Here is an 11,499-nt window from a genome sequence, read left to right on the forward strand (position 1 = left end):
AAACGACAATTTATGCTAAAGGTTCTCTAATAAAGAAAATTCAACCTGGAATTTTCAAGTTTCTGAGAAACTATCAGATTTAATAGTAAAAATCACGTTTGTGCACACCTAATATGAACTAAAACATATATTCTTCTACAACAAAATGAACATTTTACAGTAGTAGGTGTGGACACAAACTCGATTTATACAAAATATTAAAATAATAATAATATTTTATGGATAACGTATTAAATAATGTAACTTGTCAAACTTTATTAGTTTTGGACATAGTGTTCGTCATACATTAATTTATTATTAATTTTACAATATTTTTTTTTTTTTAAAAAAGGTTTTATCCTCAAGCTATTATCCATGTTGTATGTTTCTTTTTACTGCCCACTAATGGCGTTGAAAGGGCACAAGTTGAAGAGGTAGTTTCTTGACATACGTGGGATTGTCAGCTTCTTCCATATCAAACTCTTCAATGTTCATACCATCAGGCAATCCCCAATCGAAAAAGTAAAGCAAGTTCATCAACCCTAGCTCCACGGTAGCAGTCCCCATTGCCATGGCAGGACATATCCTCCTACCGGAACCAAATGGTAACAACTCAAAATGTTGTCCTCTAAAATCTACAGAACTATCCGCAAACCGTTCAGGAATAAAATCTTCAGGGTCGGTCCAACGCTTCGGGTCACGTCCGATTGTCCATACATTAACTTTGATCTGCGTTTTAGGAGGAATGTCATAGCCTTGAATCTTGACGTGGGACATTGTTTCCCTTGGGAGCAAAAATGGAACCGGTGGGTGTAACCTGAATGTTTCCTTGATTATAAACGTCATGTAATCAACTTTTCCTAGGTCTTCTTCAGTGATTCTCTCCCTTTTGTGCCCTAGGGTGGCTCGGATATTTTCTTGAGCCTTCTTCATCACGTTAGGGTTTCTAACGAGCTCGGTCATCGCCCATATCATAGTTGTGGCGCCTGTATCTATCCCCGCGAGAAATACATCCTTAAGATAAACATAACAAACACACCAAGTTTTAATCATTATTACTTGCTAAACAAGAAACATGGTTTAACATGAGATTTTACCATGATGATTGCCTTGACGTTATCCATATCGAGTTTGAAATAGTCTTCACTTCCTTGTTTATCAATCATATCCAACATCAAGGAAACAATATCCAGATTTTTCCTTCCTTCTGCCTTCAAGTGTTCATCAATCACGTGTTGGTAAAAAGCATCAAGCTCTTCAACGACTTTGTTGATCTTCTTGTGCCGTTGAAACAACCAGTCCACGAAGCTTCCAAGTGCACCAGGGAAGTAGTCAGAGAAAGTGAACGTCCCTAGAACTTCCCCTACTTCGGTAACAAGGTCTTCGATCTTTTCTTGGTCGATAACGAAGCCGCTCTCGTGGAAGTTCAGTCCTAAGGCCACTCTACAGATGATGCTTGCCGTGAGAGAGAAGAAAGTTTTGTTTAGATCCACAGGAGATCGTTTCAAAGCCGATTCGGATACTTTCTTCACCATCAAGTAACTCTCTTCTTCTCTTATATACCTAAAAGACTGAACCTTCTTAAGACTGAAAAGCTCGATGACCACCAGCTTCCGCATCTCGCGCCAGTACTCACCGTACGGCGCGAAGTTGACGTCTTTGAAACCGTAAGAGAGTTTTCCGGAGACGAGGGTGTTTGGTCGGCTGCAACATTCCATGTCATGGGTTTTGAGCACTTCTTCAGCTGCTTCACTCGATGAGATCACAACCACTCGAAGAAACCCTAGACGGAGAAGCATCACTGGTCCGTATTTGATGGAGAGGCTGTGAAAATATCTGCTGGGACATCCTGCGAAATGGTGTAAGTTTCCGATGATTGGAAGAGATGAAGGGCTAGGAGGAAGATTGAGTTTTGAGTTTTTAAGGTTTGTAAGAAAGATTGATGAAACAAGAGCAAGAAGAGAAACTAAGAGGAAATAGAGCAAGACAGCCATTTTTCTCTTCCTCTGTCTTTTGCTCTGTTTCTTGATGAGATGAACTTAGTAATCGAAGGGTCGTGTCGTGTGTATGTATAAGATGAGTGGAAGAAGTTTACGACCCCATGCATGTTGTATAAGTTGTAACAGAACTTACTATATTTGCTGAAAATGTTCAAAGTATTCTCTTTGGAATAACGAGTGTGATAAGTGCATGATTAAGTCTTGTGGTTCAAACATCATCTTCTGATCTGTTAAGACTTTGGCATGTTTGTTTGAGTGAGGACAAGTAGTCACCGATCGGTTTAAGATGCATGCATGTTGTATAAGTTGTAACGGAATTTACTTAAATTGCGGAAAGTCTCAAAACTATCTCCTCTTTGGAATAACGAATTTGATAAATGCATAATTAAGGCTTGTGGTTCAAACATCACCTTCTTTTATGTTAAGACTGTGGTATGTTTTGTTTGCCTCTACCTTCCCTCACTCTGAGATTTTATGGACATAAACATTTTGGGAGTATTCCTATATATTATTTTCAAAAAAGGATTGGAGCCTATACTAAAGTATTATTGAACTAGGCCACATCTGGCCTGCCTCCCCTTGGTCTAGATCCTCCTTTTCTGTTAGACTTTGTCATGACATATAATTGGTTTATTGATAACATGGCACTGATTGATTGGATCACTGAATACGTACAAACGTACAAGTATGGCATCTTAATAGGGAGGTGTCCAATTATAATTTCAGACCATTTAAAGACCAGGACATTTTATGGCACTAGAACACAAAAATGTGGGTGACCAAGAGTTATCAAGAGTAATGACTATAAAAACATGGGACATGGTCACATGTGAGATAACTCTACTAATTATATTTCACCCATATTACATTATTGTTTAAAATTTCTGTTAATTTTTTATTGTAAAAAGACTGGGACGTGTTCGATTAAAATATTCAATCGTTTAACACAAAACTTAATTAATACACTGATAATCTATCTAAAGTCTTCTTACCACGACGACGGACGTGAGTACAAGTTTCTTGAGGGTGGTTGAATTACTTCTTTAATAACAATGTTTATCTGTCCAAACTATATAATATTTATTAGTCTGGTTTGGTCATTTTGGAAGATCAAGTCCGGATTTGTTTTGATTTATGTTTCCTATTTATAGGAAACTACTAGTCCATTCGTTTTTATTAGAAACTTGAAAAGGTTTTATATTCTAGCATGGAAAATATATCACCCAACAAAGAACACAAAATAAAATTATTTCAGTAAAACATCTTCTAAAGCAAAACGAGAAATAAGTTGTATGCAGGGCCGGCTGAAGACCAGGGGCAAGCAGTGCACCCGCCCAGGGCCCATTACTGGAGGGGGCCCATATTTTTTTTTTTTTTTTGAATGTACTAGTATAGGTTTTTTTTTTTTTTAACTATAAACCTAAAGTTTTTTGTAAAACGAAATTAATAAATACGAAATTTATAAATCTAAATTTATGGAAACAATATCTTATTTATGTTAATCTGTATAATTTTTTACCAAATTATAATTAACTAGTAAAATATTATAATTAATAGTTACCGTTAATGGGAGTTTATTTAGGGATATGAGTATATTCACTAAAGCGTCTTCTTCTCTTCTGAAAAGACTGTTCATATTTCCCCTGCATATTTGATATTTCCAGCGACGATCAGTTCTGGTGAGTGGTGAGACGATACAAGTTTAAAAGATTTCAAGACCGCTGGTTCTTCCTGGATTCTTCACTTTCTCTTTCAGCTTCATCCAGGCTTCATCAATTCAGTTTTTGCTTCTAAAATCCAGGTGTACTTTTCCTTTTACTTAACTTTTTGCTTGCATCATGAATGGAACTAATTCTGGATGTCAAAAGAGGAAGAAAAAAAGACTTCGTGAATTGTTTATTGAATCACAAAGAGGTTCTTTAGATAAATTTGTGATAAAAAAAAATGCTGATGAAAATTTGAAATCTGATTGTGTGGATAATATTCATGAATCAAATGATCATTTTGGTGATGGGAATAGTCGTTTAAGTGAGCATGATAATGTGATAAATGCATCTACTGTTGAAAGTCCAAATTTTTGTGAAGAACCAAGTTCTTATCTTGATGTTTATGATCCTAGGTCTTGGGAAAATCTTGACAACAAAATGAGAGATGTGCTAATTGAAAAAGGGCCTAAAAGAGAAATGAATCTTGTGTTTCCTTTAGATAAGTATTCTAGACATTTCTCATATAGTTATTATTCTCGAAAGTTGAGTAATGGAGAAACTAGTGATAGAAATTGGTTGGTTTATTCAAAACATGTGGACAAAGTCTATTGCTTTTGTTGCAAATTGTTTAAATCCATTGGCTGCTCAAATATGCTAGCAAAAGATGGATTTAAAGATTGGAAGCATCTTAGTGAGAGGCTTAAAGATCATGAGAGAAGTATAGAACACATGATTAATATGAAAACTTGGAATGAACTAAAAATTAGATTAGAAAAAGATCTAACAATTGATAAAGAACTCCAAAAAGAAATTGCTAGAGAAAAAGAACGTTGGAGGCTGGTCTTAACTAGAATAATTGCTATTGTGAAATTTCTTTCTAAAAGGTGCTTAGCTTTTAGAGGAAAAAATGAGAAACTTTACCAAGATAGCAATGGTAATTTCTTAGGAGCTATTGAAATGATTGCAGAATTTGATTTGATAATCCAAGATCATATCAGGCGCATTCAAAATCATGAAATTCATCATCATTATCTTGGCCATAATATTCAGAATGAGTTTATTTCTCTTTTGGCTCATAATGTTCAGTTTTCCATTGTTGCTAATATCAAAGAGGCAAAATACTTTTCAGTGATTCTTGATTGTACACCAGATGTGAGCCACCAAGAGCAAATGACTCTAATAATAAGATGTGTGAACATGTCTGATAAAAAAGTTAGAGTAGAAGAGTATTTTTTAGAGTTTCTAAAGGTAGATGACACATCTGGTCTAGGGCTCTTTGAAAAATTATTAGATGTTCTAAAGTCTCTTACTCTTGATGTTGATAATGTGAGGGGTCAAAGTTATGACAATGGTTCTAATATGAAAGGAAAACATCAAGGTGTTCAAAGACGATTGCTTGATATAAACTCAAAAGCTTTGTATATGCCATGTGCTTGTCATAGTCTTAATCTTGTGGTTAGTGATATGGCTCATTCATGTTTGAAAGCTATTTCTTTCTTTGGAGTTGTGCAACGCATATATACTTTGTTTTCTAGTTCTACAAAGAGATGGAAGATTTTGCTTGACCATGTTCCTTTTTTTACAGTGAAATCATTATCCAATACTCGTTGGGAAAGCCGGATTAATAGCGTGAAAGCTATCAGATTTCAAGCTTTACAAGTAAGGTCAGCTTTATTAGAATTGTATGAATCATGTGAAGATGCTATGACAAAAAGTGATGCTGAAAGTTTAATTATGGCATTTGATAATTTTGAATTTTTACTTGGCATGGTCATTTGGTATGAAATTTTGTTTGCTATTAACTCGGCCAGTAAGAACTTACAGTCTAAATCTATGTGCATTGACAATGCTTTAAAACAACTTGAAGGTGTTCTGCTGTTTTTTGAGAAATATAGAAATGAAGGGTTTAATTCTAGCTTGAAAATAGCTCAAAATATTGCTCATGAGATGGATGTTGATCCTGTTTTTCCAAATAAGCGTCGTGTCTTTAGGAAAAAGCAGTTTGATGAAACTGATTCAGGTGAACAAGTACAATTATCAGGTGAGGATGCTTTTAGAGTTGACTATTTTTTAGTTGTTGTGGACATGGCAACAACTTCGGTGAAGAACAGGTTTGATCAAATGATGAATTTTAAAAGTGTTTTTGGGTTTTTATTTGATTCTTTGAGACTAAAAGTGTTAGATGAAAGTGAACTTCGAAGTCATTGCACAAACTTTTACAATACCTTTTCTAATGGTGATTCTTCTGATGTTGATTTGAATGATCTTTTTTCTGAATTGAGAATGCTGCAAACGACTTTACCCGATGTATCTATAGAACCTAGTGAAGTTCTAGAGTTTGTTGAAAGTGTAGGCTGTTATCCAAATGTTTCAATTGCTTATAGAATTCTTTTGACTACACCTGTGTCGGTAGCCTCAGCAGAGAGAAGCTTTTCAAAATTAAAGTTGTTGAAAAATTATTTAAGATCTTCAATGTCTCAAGAAAGATTGAATGGTTTAGCTATTTTATGTATTGAAAAGAACATCTTAGAAAGCATTGATTTTGAAACTGTTATACATGATTTTGCATCAAGTAAAGCTCGAAAAAACCGTTTCTTATGATTGCATTTCTTTTTAGGATGACTACTGTTTTTTTTTTCAGATTTGCAGGAAGATGTTATACTGTGATGGTTTTTGTTGAAACAAATGATTTCATTCTCAAGAAAATGAAGCTATAGGAAGAGCAAGAGTTTTTTATTTTATTTTTATGGTTTGTGCTTATCTTTTTAAACAAAAACGATTTTATTTTATCTTGTACCTACAATATCAACATTTCAATTTTATATATAAAAGGGTCTCTTTTTTTATTTTGCCCCAGGGCCTGTAAAATGTTTGAGCCGGCCCTGGTTGTATGATACTCCAACATTCCAAAATTCGCATATGATTTACAACCAATCGTCTAAATTATATCAATATTTAGTTTATTGGCATTTCACACTAGGGATATAGCATTATAACTAAATTAACATACATTTTGAAGAGAAAAATGAATATTAAAAGAAATTTCACCATCCCCAAGTGACCAAGTCATTAAGCATTAATATAGAGATTTGCTGGTAGCTGGAAGTTGTACAAATTTATAATACTATAGTAGAAGTAGGCACAAACTGGATTCGAAGAAAATAGAAAAATAATAATAAGATCTTTTGATCACAAACTGGATTTGAAGAAAATAGTAAAATAATAATAAGATCTTTTGATAACTTGTCAAACTTTATTACTTTAGGATAAATTGTTCATCATACATTAAATCTTTATTATATTTTACAATAATTTCGAAATAGCTACAAGGTTCGGTTCACACAAACTATCTCCGTGTTGTAGAGCTTCACTGACTGCCCCTTAATGGCGTCGAAGGGGCACAAGTTCAAGAGGTTGTTTCTTGACAGTGCTGAGAATGCCAGCTTCTTCCATATCAATGTCTCCAACTTTCATTCCATCAGGCAATTTCCAATCAAAATAGTAAAGCAAATTCATCAGGCCTAACTCCACGGTAGCAATCCCCAGTACCATCGCAGGACATACCCTTCGACCAGAACCAAACGGTATTAAGTCAAAGTGTTGTCCTCTAAAATCTACAGAACTATCAGTGAACCGTTCAGGGTTGAAATCTTCAGGGTCGGTCCAACGCTTGGGGTCACGTCCTATGGTCCAAACATTAACTTGAATTTGTGTTTTGGGAGGAATGTCGTAGCCTTGGATCTTGACGTGAGACATTGTTTCCCTTGGGAGCAAAAGTGGAACCGGTGGGTGTAACCTGAATGTTTCCTTTATTACAAGCTTCAAGTAATCAACCTTTCCTAGGTCTTCTTCAGTGATTCTCTCCCTTTTGAGCCCTAGGGTGGCTCGAATGTTTTCTTGAGCTTTCTTCATCACACGAGGGTTTCTAGCGAGCTCGGTCATCACCCAAATCATAGTTATGGCGCTTGTATCAACCCCCGCGAGAAATATATCCTGAAACATTCCATAAAAAACATACCAAGTCTGAATCATTTTTACTTGTCACACAAGAAACATGAGATTTTACCATGAGGACTGCCTTGACATTATCGATATCGAGTTTGAAAGAATCTTCACTTCCTTGTTTATCGATCATATCCAATATCAAGGAAACAATATCTTGATTTTCCCTTCCTTCTGGCTTCAAGTGCTCATCAATAACTTGCTGGTAAAAAACATCAAGGTCTTCAAAGACTTTGTTAATCTTCTTGTGTCGTTGAAACAACCAGTCTACAAATCTTCCGAGTGCACCAGGGAAGAAGTCAGAGAAAGTGAACGTCCCTAGAGCTTCCGCTGCTTCGGTAACAAGTCCCTCGATCTTTTCTTGGTCAGTAAGGAAGTTGCTCTCGTGGATGTTCTGTCCTAAAGCTACTCTACAAATTACACTTGCGGCCAGGGAGAAGAAAGTTTTGTTTAGATCCACGGAAGATTGTTTCAAAGCGGATTCTGATACTTTCTTCACCATGAAGTCACTCTCTTCTTCTCTTATGTACCTGAATGATTGAACTTTTCTAAGACTGAAAAGCTCGGTGACCACGAGTTTCCGCATCTCCCGCCAGTACTCACCGTACGGTCCGAAATTAATGTCTTTGAAACCGTAAGAGAGTTTTCCGGTCCCTACAGTCTTTGGTCGGCTGCAACATTCCAAGTCGTGTGTTTTGAGAACTGCTTCAGCTGCTTCACTCGATGAGATCACAACCACTGGAACAGACCCTAGACGGAGAAGCATCACCGGTCCGTGTTTGATGGAGAGGTTATGAAAACATCGATGAGGCAGTCCTGCAAGATGATGCAAGTTTCCAATGATTGGAAGACTTGAAGGGCTAGGAGGAAGATTGAGTTTTGAGTTTGTCATCCTTTTAAGACAGATTGATGTTAAGAGAGTAAGAAGCGAAACCAAGAAGAAACAGAGCAAGATAGCCATTTCGTCTCTTCCTCTGTTTTTCTTTTCTTTTGATCTGTTTCTTGTGGATACGAACTTGGTTATCACGAGGGTTTTGTAATATATAAGAAGAGTGAAAGAACCTTATCACGTCACGTATGTTGAAAGTTGTAACAGAAAATACTAAATTTCTGAATAGTAAACGTGACAAAAGCAGTCACTATCTGAGCCAGGGCTTGTCTTGCTAATAGGGGCTGCGTTCGATAAATGATTTCAGACAAAAGTCTAGGGCTGTCACAGTCGACTATTTGAAAAAGTTCGGTTCGATTTGATCGGTTTTTAATATTCAGATTGCACATGAAAGCTTACCTAATCAAATTGTCAAAACCAATCACAGATTCCTAATTTCATGGTGGAAACAGAGCTGCTTGAACAAAATAAAGAGTGTGCATTTGCAGAATAAAAGGAGAATCTTATAGTGAGAAACAAAGTTTAAGCTAGAGAGTGAATGTTATTACTCGGCGGCCGCTTCCTCCATGACTTGTTCGGCAGTGGATGGTGGCACAGGGTAGTAGTGATAGTGTAGCTCCCCAACATCATCTCCCGACAGTTTCTTCCATCCATTAGGACCCACGTGGTACACTGATTAATATGAGAATAGACAAATGTTATTATTATATGAGGTAGGTTAAGTATCTTGAAAGTTCCATATCGAACACTAACCGCTAGCAACTCCACCACTAGCTCCATCACGGAATGTCGCATGGTAGATTGATCTCCTTGCTAACTCAGATGCTTCTTCAACTGACATATCGAATTTGTACCTAAATGACAGAAGCAAGATTAGAATCTGGTGGGAAAATGAGATGAACATGTTGTTGGGGGCATTGATTTACCCGCTGTCAAGTACACCATAAGCGTATGGTGAACCAGAACCGACTGAAAACCTGTCTCCCTTGAGCCTTCCTCCTTCGTTGTCCACATAGTATAGTCCAGGACCCTGGAGTTAGAGTGTTAATGTTTTTATTTCGGCGAGAAGATTTAAGAGGAGTAATGAAGATATTTTCACTTACAGTTTCGTCCCATCCAGCAATCATTGTGCCGACGGAAAGTCCCATTCCACGGTATGAGTAGAGCATGTTTGCTAGAAGTTTTGAAGCTCCGGAAACAGATATTCTCCTCTTGTTTGCCAGCTCATGTAGACGGCACTTGCATAGACAAAATACATAATGAGATTAGAGACAAAAATGGGTATACACACTCAAATGAAAAGTATCCCATCGCATTCACAAATACTTGTCTTTCGATATAACACTACTAAAGCTTTTATAATTCACCAAATAAAGTTATTTTTTTTCATTCGGTATCTTAGTATAACAAAGATAACCAAAGAATATTTCTGATAAAAAAATGTTTGGTTCACAGAACAAGGATGCTAATAAAGCCACTAACTATGTTGCAGAAAATGCATATTCATCAACCCAACGATTCACCATAACACAAACCAAAACCTTTCTAGTTAGTCAATACAGACACACAAAAAAAAATTAAAGCCTTTGACAACGCAGCAAGACTCCCCATACCAACAGAAAGGAAGATAAAGCCACAGATCTAAGCATCACTACAGACATAAAAAAAAAAGAAAAAAGCTAACTAGGTACCTTAATTCCAAGATTACGGTGCCAGAATTGACAATCAGCAGCTCCTCCAGCCATTGTACCAAGCATATAAGGATTGATTTCAATAATCTTCTTCACAGATTGTGACGCTACATAGAGAGAAAAAAAAACAATACAAAACATCAGCAGAGCAATAATACAACACTTCGTTTCCTATACTGTCTCACAGTCATTAGCCAACAGAAACAATCCAACAACAAGCCAACTTAATCTCCATCCTATTTGTTTCTGCCAGAGTCATACTATATGCAAAGGATACATCTTTTCCACAGCTAAAACAGTTAAAAGGAAAGTGATGGAAGAAAGAGAACATACAGATATATCCACCCATGCTAGCACGAGAGTCAGCAGCGACCATAACACCTTCTTTGAAGATGAAAGCCAGCGTGGTTGTTCCTTTCGCTGGCTTCACCATCTGTACTGCTTCTTTCTGAAACCCATCGAACTAAAACCCACACACAAAGAGGTTAATCAAAATCAACCACCCACACTGATTAGCAAATGAATCCAAAAGAGGTTAATCAAAAAACTCACATCAGTAGTGCGGGGAAGGTCAAAGGAGGGCACAGTAGTAAACCCATCAAGCATATCGTTGCTCGACCCGAATCCAATCGTAGGCATGGATGTCTCGAACCCACTAGTATCAAGCTTCATCCTTTAAACCTACAGAATCAATCAAAACACTCAAACTGATAAAATTGTAATCTAGCATGAAATAAACCAAACCCAGATGTCAAGCAAAGAGCTTTTTCTCTCAAAAACTCGAATCAGATCTAGTACGAGTACATGAGTGTAGGTACACTTTATCGTTATTTACAAGCCAAATTAACGATTCTAGAGCTCGATTAAAGGATCTGAAACGTACCTTAGTGAAGAGAGGTAATCAAATCGAGCCAAAGGGTTCCGAGAGATAGAGAAGAAGAAGACGAAGAAGTAGCTCAAAGTAGTAGATCGTTTCTTGAGCTCCGGGCAAACTACAGAGAAGCATATATGGGCCCTATGGGCAATCAAATATGGGCTATTAATTACTAAATGGGCCTACCATTTTCTTATTAATTGGGCATGAAACTCTCTCTCTCGACTAAACAAGGAAAAAGTTTTGAACTTAAAACTTTACTAGATTTTGATCCGCGCTTTCAAAGCGCAAGATCGTTTCTTTTTAAAATTTCATTTAAATTAATAAATACTTGTCGAATCTATATTTTAATAGATTT

At 36.5% G+C, this 11,499-nt stretch overlaps 4 protein-coding genes across 9 annotated transcripts; 1 reads left to right on the top strand and 3 right to left on the bottom strand.

The window, feature by feature from the left end:
• Window positions 1–177: 177 nt before the first annotated feature.
• LOC103836123 (cytochrome P450 71B2) lies at window positions 178–2,904 on the bottom strand. 2 transcript variants are annotated; one of them, XM_018653970.2, is made up of 3 exons: window positions 1,616–1,692; window positions 1,077–1,542; window positions 178–993 (listed from the first exon to the last, which is right to left on the bottom strand). In XM_018653970.2, exons 1-3 carry the CDS (start codon window positions 1,690–1,692, stop codon window positions 382–384), a joined length of 1,155 nt encoding a protein of 384 aa, XP_018509486.1. In that variant the 3' UTR covers window positions 178–381. The 2 variants fall into 2 exon arrangements, with proteins under 2 accessions (XP_018509486.1, XP_009110601.1); XM_009112353.2 differs by having other exon boundaries at window positions 1,077–2,904.
• A 351-nt stretch (window positions 2,905–3,255) lies between these two features.
• LOC103836124 (zinc finger MYM-type protein 1) lies at window positions 3,256–6,642 on the top strand. Of its 4 annotated transcripts, none has more exons than XM_033277852.1 (3): window positions 3,256–5,349; window positions 6,327–6,434; window positions 6,543–6,642. In XM_033277852.1, exons 1-2 carry the CDS (start codon window positions 3,818–3,820, stop codon window positions 6,400–6,402), a joined length of 1,608 nt encoding a protein of 535 aa, XP_033133743.1. In that variant the 5' UTR covers window positions 3,256–3,817; the 3' UTR covers window positions 6,403–6,434; window positions 6,543–6,642. The 4 variants fall into 4 exon arrangements, 2 of the variants coding, with proteins under 2 accessions (XP_033133743.1, XP_033133742.1); XR_004450468.1 differs by having other exon boundaries at window positions 3,257–5,344; XM_033277851.1 differs by having other exon boundaries at window positions 6,327–6,642.
• A 258-nt stretch (window positions 6,643–6,900) lies between these two features.
• LOC103836125 (cytochrome P450 71B2) lies at window positions 6,901–8,707 on the bottom strand. The gene is made up of 2 exons (XM_009112354.3): window positions 7,752–8,707; window positions 6,901–7,678 (listed from the first exon to the last, which is right to left on the bottom strand). The coding sequence occupies exons 1-2, from the start codon at window positions 8,646–8,648 to the stop codon at window positions 7,067–7,069; spliced, it is 1,509 nt and encodes a 502-aa protein (XP_009110602.2). The 5' UTR covers window positions 8,649–8,707; the 3' UTR covers window positions 6,901–7,066.
• A 154-nt stretch (window positions 8,708–8,861) lies between these two features.
• LOC103836126 (proteasome subunit beta type-5-B) lies at window positions 8,862–11,395 on the bottom strand. Of its 2 annotated transcripts, XR_004450486.1 has the most exons (9): window positions 11,151–11,395; window positions 10,820–10,948; window positions 10,601–10,730; window positions 10,268–10,374; window positions 9,680–9,814; window positions 9,503–9,606; window positions 9,330–9,430; window positions 9,006–9,248; window positions 8,862–8,942 (listed from the first exon to the last, which is right to left on the bottom strand). XR_004450486.1 is itself a non-coding variant. In XM_009112355.3 (8 exons), the coding sequence occupies exons 2-8, from the start codon at window positions 10,937–10,939 to the stop codon at window positions 9,121–9,123; spliced, it is 825 nt and encodes a 274-aa protein (XP_009110603.1). In that variant the 5' UTR covers window positions 10,940–10,948; window positions 11,151–11,395; the 3' UTR covers window positions 8,958–9,120. The 2 variants fall into 2 exon arrangements, 1 of the variants encoding a protein (XP_009110603.1); XM_009112355.3 differs by lacking the exon at window positions 8,862–8,942 and having other exon boundaries at window positions 8,958–9,248.
• Window positions 11,396–11,499: the final 104 nt, after the last annotated feature.

This window comes from Brassica rapa, chromosome A08 (genome assembly GCF_000309985.2).
Source record: "Brassica rapa cultivar Chiifu-401-42 chromosome A08, CAAS_Brap_v3.01, whole genome shotgun sequence".
NCBI lineage: Eukaryota > Viridiplantae > Streptophyta > Magnoliopsida > Brassicales > Brassicaceae > Brassica > Brassica rapa.

Bases quoted from the DNA above. Each gene is read 5' to 3' on its own strand.
- LOC103836123 (XM_009112353.2), bottom strand. From the start codon at position 1,973: ATGGCTGTCTTGCTCTATTTCCTCTTAGTTTCTCTTCTTGCTCTTGTT. The intron at 994-1,076 runs GTAAAATCTCAT...GTTTATCTTAAG, and splicing joins ACGTCAAGGCAATCATCATG to GATGTATTTCTCGCGGGGAT.
- LOC103836124 (XM_033277851.1), top strand. From the start codon at position 3,818: ATGAATGGAACTAATTCTGGATGTCAAAAGAGGAAGAAAAAAAGACTT. The intron at 5,350-6,326 runs GTCAGCTTTATT...TTTTTTTTTCAG, and splicing joins TTTCAAGCTTTACAAGTAAG to ATTTGCAGGAAGATGTTATA.
- LOC103836125 (XM_009112354.3), bottom strand. From the start codon at position 8,648: ATGGCTATCTTGCTCTGTTTCTTCTTGGTTTCGCTTCTTACTCTCTTA. The intron at 7,679-7,751 runs GTAAAATCTCAT...GGAATGTTTCAG, and splicing joins ATGTCAAGGCAGTCCTCATG to GATATATTTCTCGCGGGGGT.
- LOC103836126 (XM_009112355.3), bottom strand. From the start codon at position 10,939: ATGAAGCTTGATACTAGTGGGTTCGAGACATCCATGCCTACGATTGGA. The intron at 10,375-10,600 runs GTATGTTCTCTT...CTCTCTATGTAG, and splicing joins TAGCATGGGTGGATATATCT to CGTCACAATCTGTGAAGAAG. The intron at 9,607-9,679 runs GTAAGTGAAAAT...CTCTAACTCCAG, and splicing joins TTGCTGGATGGGACGAAACT to GGTCCTGGACTATACTATGT.